The sequence below is a fragment of the Coffea arabica genome, chromosome 2c, assembly GCF_036785885.1.
Source record: "Coffea arabica cultivar ET-39 chromosome 2c, Coffea Arabica ET-39 HiFi, whole genome shotgun sequence".
Classification (NCBI taxonomy): Eukaryota; Viridiplantae; Streptophyta; class Magnoliopsida; order Gentianales; family Rubiaceae; genus Coffea; species Coffea arabica.
This window is the reverse complement of record NC_092312.1, coordinates 67,284,585-67,292,870: the sequence shown is the minus strand read 5'-3', so window position 1 is coordinate 67,292,870 and position 8,286 is coordinate 67,284,585. Positions and strand designations below refer to the sequence as shown.

At 36.0% G+C, this 8,286-nt stretch overlaps 1 protein-coding gene across 1 annotated transcript; it reads left to right on the top strand.

Moving 5' to 3' along the window:
* Positions 1-1,564: 1,564 nt before the first annotated feature.
* LOC140035757 (uncharacterized) lies at positions 1,565-5,594 on the top strand. Its single transcript, XM_072077121.1, has 6 exons — positions 1,565-2,404; positions 2,808-3,266; positions 3,785-3,993; positions 4,176-4,995; positions 5,147-5,283; positions 5,480-5,594. Exons 1-6 carry the CDS (start codon positions 1,565-1,567, stop codon positions 5,592-5,594), a joined length of 2,580 nt encoding a protein of 859 aa, XP_071933222.1.
* The last annotated feature ends 2,692 nt before the right edge of the window (positions 5,595-8,286 follow it).

Genomic DNA, 8,286 nt, shown 5'->3' with positions numbered 1-8,286 from the left:
TCTGGTAGACAACCGAGAGGAAACAAAGAGAAAGAAATTGCTAGTTGGGCGGTGGCCGAGAGGAAAGAAACACAAGGCAGCTTTCTTTCTTTCTTTCCAAAAACGGAATCGAGGGAGTGGAACTAAGAGTAAGGGAGAGAAAATTTGGTTAGCTTCATCATCTGCTGATCATAATCAAGAAGAGAAAGGCAAGGAAAATAGGAGGGATAGCTGGTGTAGACCTTGAGGAAACAAAGCTGGGAAAATCTGGTCAGTCTGCAATTTTTAACTCTTAAAGGAAAGAGGTAAATTCTCTGTGATCAGTACTTATTTATTGAGTATAAATGAATATATATATATATATATATATATATATATGTATACAAGCTGCAAGATAAGTTTTAGCAGAGGAAAAGAGCTTTGATTGAAGAAAAATTCTGGTTTGAGATTAAAATGATTATTTGACTGAAGTTGTAGCAACCGGGAGTTAATTACATGAATTTCAGCTCATTAGCAGTGTAAAAATGGAAAATATAATATAAGAAAAGCATGTAATATGGTTATCTCAGGTATTATAAGAAGTTTAGTTGAAGAAATTTGGGAAAAGTTGGAAATTGGGAGGACCGATGGAAGATCCTTGCTGGAATTTTTCCAGCTTCATCCGAGTGAGGGGGGGGAATGGAAAAGTTTCAGCTGTCTTTGGTGAATAATGACTCTAAAATTCTGTGTTAATCTGTAATATGTTGTACAATATCTTGATTTCTTCATGCATGAGAGGTTTGAGCATAAAATGGAGGGATCTAGTAGAAGAAACTCGTCTTTAGGCATTACTTGCTGCTACGAACCAGCTTTATAGCCGAGAGAGGATATAAATCTTGGTTCAGCTTTTCCCTTGGATTTTTGGCTATAAATTTCTATGTTTTGCTTAAGATGGTCTGTAGTTGAATGATCATCCCCTGCATGTCTAGTTGGAGCATGAAACTAAAAAGAAAATTATGAGAAAACACCACATGTTAAACTGCTATACTGCTGCAAATTGTAATTAGTTGATGATAGATTGTTGTGCGTAGCTTTTGGGTTGAATAATTTGTTGAAACTAGATGCTATTTGCCTTGGTATATGTTGGACTGAATGTACTTTAAATATTTAGAGCTTTAAGTGTTGAAGATATGTGATCTGATATTATGGAAAGATTTGATATTGTAAATATTAGGAAAGATATGATTATAGTATCATGTATTAATTAGGTATCATATGATTATAGTATCATATATTAATTAGGTAGTAGATTGATTTAGATTAGCATGATTTTAGCATCTAAATTAAGTTACACTTGTGTATATATATATGTATATTGTGTAGTCTAAAGATATGAAGAAGAGTATTTTCTCTCCCTTTGTCTTAGTTTTCATGGTATCAGAGCCCTACCATCAAGGTTAGGGTCTCTGTCCGCTACCAGAAAATTCATTAATCATCATTCGGTTCATCTGGTTCTGTATAGGACATATCTGTGTTCTATTCTTCACTCTTGTTTTAAAGAGTTCAGATCTGTCCTCTTTTATTTTTTTCTGTTAATTCTAAACCCATGGCAGAAATGAAATCTATAGTTACGTCTGATGTGGTTCCTGTGATGTCTAAGATCATGGACCACAAACTCAACAATTCTAACTATCTTGATTGGAGCAAAACGGTTCGTCTTTATCTGCGAAACATTGATAAAGACAATCATCTGACTAATGATCCTCCAAAAGATGGTTCAAGACAGACATGGCTAAGGGAAGATGTTAGATTGTTCCTGCAAATATGGAATTCTATTGACAGTGAGGTAATTAGCTTAATTAATCACTGTGAATTTGTTAAGGAATTAATGGAGTATTTAGAATTTTTGTACTCTGGTAAAGGGAATATTTCTCGCATATATGATGTGTGTCAAGCCTTTTATCGTGCAGAGAAACAAGATAAGTCCATTATGACTTATTTTATGGATTTTAAGAAAATTTATGAGGAGTTTAATCTGTTATTACCGTTTAGTTCTAATGTGAAAGTTCAGCAAACTCAACGGGAACAGATGGCAATTATGAGTTTTTTGGCTGGCCTTTCACCTGAATTTGAAGCTGCTAAATCTCAGATTCTTTCCAATCCTGAGATCTCATCCTTGCAAGATGTGTTTAGTAGGGTGTTTCGCACAGAGAATACCCAGTCTGTTCAGTCCAGCAGTGCTCTTGTTGGTCTTGGAAAACAGCAATACAAAGGTGGTGGTAAAGGAATTGACACTCGAGGACAGAATGCAGAAGTGGTTGTGTGTCACTATTGTCATAAACCGGGTCATATAAAGCGTGATTGTATGAAATTGCAGTACAGGAACCAGAGAACTCAATCCGCACATATTGCTTCTACCAACGATGCTATTAACCATGAAAAGTCTGTATGATCTCTGCAGATGAATTTGCTAAATTTTCTCAGTATCAAGAATCATTTAGTCTTCATCTACGCCCATAACTGCCATCGCTGAGTCAGGTAAACCAAACACATGCCTTGTGTCTTCGTCCTCCAAATGGGTAATTGATTCTGGTGCTACATATCATATGACGGGTAATTCTAGTCTATTTTCTACCTTTCAATCACACACATCTGCACCTACAGTTACCTTAGCTGATGGGTAAAAATCTCGTATTTTTGGATCAGACTCAGTTAATCCCACTCCATTAATCTTATTGTCATCTGTCTTAAGTTTGCCTGAGTTGTCTTTTAATCTAATTTCTGTGAGTAAATTTACTCGTGCCCTCAATTGTTCTGCCTAATTCTTTCCTGATTATTGCTTGTTTCAGAATCTTACGATGAAACAGATTATTGGTAAAGGGTATGAATCTGGAGGTCTTTACATTCTTGACACACAGATACCAAAGTCCATAGCTTGTTCTGGAATTGTAACTCCATTTGAAGCACATTGTAGGTTGGGTCATCCTTCTCTCCCGTTGTTAAAGATACTTTGTCCACAATTTCAGAGCTTGTCTTTATTAGATTGTGAGTCTTGTCAGTTTGCCAAACATCATCGTGTTAATCTGAGTCCTAGAGTCAATAAACGAGCGGATGCTCCTTTTGCATTAGTTCATTCAGATGTGTGGGGATCTAGTCCAGTCATTTCTAAAACTGGATTCAAGTATTTTGTTACTTTTGTCGATGACCATTCTCGTATGACTTGGTTATATTTGATGAAAAATCGGTCAGAGTTGTTTTCTCATTTTTGTGCTTTTTGTGCTGAGATTAAGACTCAATTTAAGCGTTCTGTACAAATATTGTGAAGTGACAATGCCAAAAAATATTTATGCGCACCTTTTCAATCTTATATGGTGCAAAATGGCATTATTCATCAAACCTCTTGTGTGGATACACCATCCCAAAATGGAGTCATAGAACGAAAGAATAAATATTTGCTCGAAACTGCAAGAGTCTTATCATTTCAAATGCATGTTCCTAAACATTTTTGGGCTAATGCAGTGTCCACAGCTTGCTTTCTAATTAATCGTCTGCCTTCATCTGTTCTGAATGGTAACACTCTTTTTCCAAATAAACCTTTGTTTCCCATCGAACCTAAAATCTTTGGGTGTACATGTTTTATCCGCGACTCTCGTCCCCAAGTCACTAAATTAGACCCCAAATCATTGAAATGTATTTTTCTTAGTTATTCCTGTGTCCAAAAAGGATATATATGTTATTGTCCTAGTCTCGGCAAGTACATTGTGTCATTGATGTTACTTTTCTTGAAAATACACCTTTTACCCCATTCTCATCTCATTCATGTCAGGAGGAAGATGATGATTTGTTAATCTATACTGTCACATCCTCAAGTTCTTCCCCTGTTAAACCTCCAATTACTCAAGTATATTCTCGACGACAAAAGTCTCCTGATGCATACCCTGAACCAGTTCCTTCGTTACTAGATCCTGTCTCAAGTGATGATCTTCCTATTGCTCTTCGCAAAGGTAAGCGTCAATGCACTTATCCTGTGTTTTCGTGTGTATCTTATAATCATTTACCCATCTCTTCTTGTTTCTTTATTACATCTATTGATTCTATCTCCCTTCCTAAAACTGTTCATGAAACCCTATCCCATCTCGGATGGCGCAATGCTATGATAGAGGAGATGAATGCTCTAGATGGTAATGATACTTGGAACTTAGTAAATTTACCTGCAGGAAGAAGGCCATTGGTAGTAAGTGGATTTTTGCAGTTAAATTCAATCCTGATGGGTCGGTTGCTCGGTTAAAAGCTCGCCTTGTTGCCAAAGGCTATGTCCAAATCTATGGAGAGGATTATTCTGATACTTTTTCTCCTGTTGCTAAGTTAACATCTGTCAGGTTATTCATTTCTATGGCAGCCACTCATAATTGGCCTTTGCATCAACTAGATATCAAGAATGCCTTTCTTCATGGAGACCTCCAAGAGGAAGTTTATATGGAGCAACCACCAGGGTTTGTTGCTCAGGGGGAGTCTGGGAAGGTTTGTCATCTTCGGAAGTCCTTGTATGGACTGAAACAAAGTTCTCGTGTTTGGTTTGGAAAATTTAGTCTAGCAGTTGAAAGGTTTGGGATGCAGAAAAGCAAATCTGATCATTTTGTTTTCTACAAACAGTCTGAAACTGGTATTATTTTGTTGGTAGTATATGTGGATGATATTGTTATCACTGGGAATGATGCTGCAGGTATTTCATCTCTTAAAACTTTTCTCCATAGTCAATTTCAGACAAAGGATTTGGGGCTGTTAAAGTATTTTTTGGGTATTGAGGTAGCAAAGAGTAGGAAGGGGATATTTCTGTCCCAAAGGAAATATGTTCTTGACTTACTATCTGAAACGGGAAAATTGGGGGCTAAACCAGCTAGTACCCCAATGATTCCTAACTTGCAGCTCACAAAAGAAGGTGAATTGTTAGAAGATCCTGGGAGGTATAGAAGATTGGTTGGAAAGTTGAATTATCTTACAGTGACTCGTCCAGATATTGCGTATTCAATCAGTGTTGTTAGTCAATATATGTCTAATCCTACTGTTAATCATTAGGCAGCTGTAGAACAAATTTTGTGTTATTTAAAAGGAGCTCCTGGACGTGATATTTTGTATAAAAATCATGGTCATACTAGGATTGAGTGTTTTTCAAATGCTGATTGGGCAGGATCCAAGGCATATCGAAAATTCACAACTGGATTTTGTGTCTTTGTTGGAGGAAACTTGGTCTCATGGAAGAGTAAAAAGCAGAATGTTGTCTCGCGATCGAGTGCAGAGTCAGAATATAGAGCTATGGCACAATCGGTATGTGAAATCATGTGGATAAATCAACTTCTAACTGAAGTAGGTCTCAAAACCTCAATGCCTGCAAAATTGTGGTGTGATAACCAAGCAGCTCTTCATATTGCATCCAATCCCGTATTTCATGAGCGAACAAAACACATTGAAATAGATTGTCATTTTTTTCGTGAGAAAATACAGCAGGGTTTGATTTCTACAGGATTTGTAAGGACTGGAGAACAATTGGGAGATCTCTTTACGAAGGCTCTACATGGGGTTCGATTGATTATCTTTGTAACAAGTTGGGCATGAGCAACATCTATGCTCCAGCTTGAAGGGGAGTGTTGAAGATATGTGATCTGATATTATGGAAAGATTTGATATTGTAAATATTAGGAAAGATATGATTATAGTATCATGTATTAATTAGGTATCATATGATTATAGTATCATATATTAATTAGGTAATAGATTGATTTAGATTAGCATGATTTTAGGATCTAAATTAAGTTACACTTGTGTATATATATATGTATATTGTGTAGTTCAAAGATATGAAAAAGAGTATTTTCTCTCCCTTTGTCTTAGTTTTCATTAAGCAAGTGAAAGAATAGAGTTTTCGTCGAAAGCTTGAAGTAACGTTACTAGTTTTGGTTGCTGACCGAGAAAATGAAACAGATTGTGCTTCTGACCGTCCATTTTTGGCCTTGAAAACGCGATAACTGGATGTTGATGTCTTCAGAAGAAATGTAGGTCTATGTCTTAGTTTCGAAACGCTATAAAATTTGCCTCAATCCGATAAGCGTAGCTCCAGTAGTGATCAAAACATCAGAGGGTGGCAAAGCTGCCTTTCTTGTTGCTTTCCTTTTTGTTCCCAGATGCACTTTGCTTTGATAATGGCTGTGAGGAACCAACTTTGAACCAGCATTTCCTCTAATTTCCAACTTTGTAAGCTTTCATAAATGATAGCTACAGTTACCCTGGGATTTAATGGCTATATACAGTTCCACAAGTAGAGTTAAACTAAAGCAAATGAGGGGAAAACTCATGATAATTATGTACCTAAATTGGCTTCTAATTACTTAATATTGTCTTCACAAATGTTTTAAAAACTATAAAATTTGAGGGACTGGTGTAGTGGAATAAAATTTAACTTACAAATAACCTAAAGTTTAATTAATTAAAAAGGGGACCAATGAAGTACTCCTAAACCGTAATCTTAGAATCTTGAGTGGAAAATAATTTAATTCTAAAATAAATATCTTATAAATTATTAACTTGGGAAAACAGGTATAATTCTTGATTAAAACAATAAAGTCAATGAGTTTCAAAATAAAATGATAAATGAATATTGAATATATTATATTTGTACTTTAAGGTCAAACTAGAATCTGTTTTAGCCTAGACGGAAGAAATGAAACATTTCCTTGTCTTAATCCTTGCACATTAGATTGAAAATGAGTTAATCTTAGCTCAAGTGTTTTATATGATATTAAAATTTGGTGTATATGTACATTAACCTTGTTTTAAAGCTACCAAACTTAATAATCTTGAAGACAAATGTAAGGAAGGTTGCTAGATTTTGGTGATTCGTTTTATAAGCTTAGGAACTTGGGTTTTAGTTACTTAAACCTTAAATTATGTAAGATGAGTGGTTGTATATAAAATGAATATTCACTTTAGAATTATTTACTTGTACCAGGAAGTAGCCATAAACCAGGAAACCAACTCGAGACTCGAGAGTAGTCATTTGAATCTTTGGTGAGTGTTTTCCGAATTTATGTATTAAACTGCTTATGTGTACCTAAGTGCAATTATATGGTAAATGTGCTTATTATGAAATATTGCTAAGTGATTCATTGTGAAGTGTTTTCAATTGTCCCTCGCTTTCTAAGTCGAGGGTGTACTTTATCGCACTCGGCTTAGTTGAGGTTGAAGGTTGATAATTGATCAAGTGATATTGTAAGTGTGCATGACTGTAAGCTATGTGTGTACCTTATCACACTGGCTGAACTGGGCCCCAAAACCCTCTGTTCAACGGACTATTCGAGCCAACAAAGGGTTTGGTCGGGTAGGACGGTAGCTTTGGATAAGTGTTTCGGTATACTCGAGTATTACCACGGAGTAGCAGATTACTGATATTGATATGGCCATCCAAGTGAGGGAAGTGATTATTATTTTGGAGGTTATAAGGAGGAGTTCGGTGGAGTGTGTAGTGCATTGAAGTGGTTCTAATACGAGCACCGTATCCTTTTAAAAGTGATTATTTGGTGATGTGCTTCCTTAATTGCTTAATGAAAGTGATTGTACAGTGAAATGTGCACTACTCGCTTAATTGTACTGATTTAAGTGCTTATTGATTATTGCTTGCATGGAAACCTCACGAGCGTAAGCTTACCCTTTTAGCTTTGTTTTCCTTATAGGAATTGGAGATTGAAAAGTGATTGGATGGAATTGGAAAGTTGTTTTGGGAAATTCCATCACTATGCATATATATTGGAGTCACGTTTTCTTTTGTATTTTAAGATGGTTGAATCTTCTGTTTTGAGTTGATGTAATATTAAGAATGGATGTTTAGAACGTGTATTTTGTTTCTTTTAATGGACAAATCTATGTTTCAAGTTGATTGGAGTGGTACTTAAGAGTGAATGTTCAATTGTTCAATGATAATGTTATCTCTGAAGTTAATGTAAGTGAGTGAGTCCTGGCGAGAGTCAGGCAGGCGATTCGCTAACTTCTAGGGTAGGCCCTAGGAGAAGGTAGGGTCATCACAATAAGCAAATTTCTTTTATCCAAGAATGCAGCCTGTTGCTCAGGTGTCATGGTCATTATTAGACCATCTTCAAGAAGAAGAACATGATTCTTGAGATCCTCAAGTAACCTAATGATTTCGTTAGTGGATGAAGTGGGTTGAGAAGAGGATTTGCGAGAATGAATGGAAAATGGTGAAGTAAGACGAGGCTATTTAGAAGGTCTGGGAGTAACAAAGGTTTCATGACGACTTTTGGTTCGAGACTCCAAAATAAC

Bases quoted from the DNA above. Each gene is read 5' to 3' on its own strand.
- LOC140035757 (XM_072077121.1), top strand. From the start codon at position 1,565: ATGGCAGAAATGAAATCTATAGTTACGTCTGATGTGGTTCCTGTGATG. The intron at 3,994-4,175 runs GTGTGTATCTTA...ATTTACCTGCAG, and splicing joins TGCACTTATCCTGTGTTTTC to GAAGAAGGCCATTGGTAGTA. The intron at 4,996-5,146 runs GTTAGTCAATAT...CTGATTGGGCAG, and splicing joins TTGCGTATTCAATCAGTGTT to GATCCAAGGCATATCGAAAA.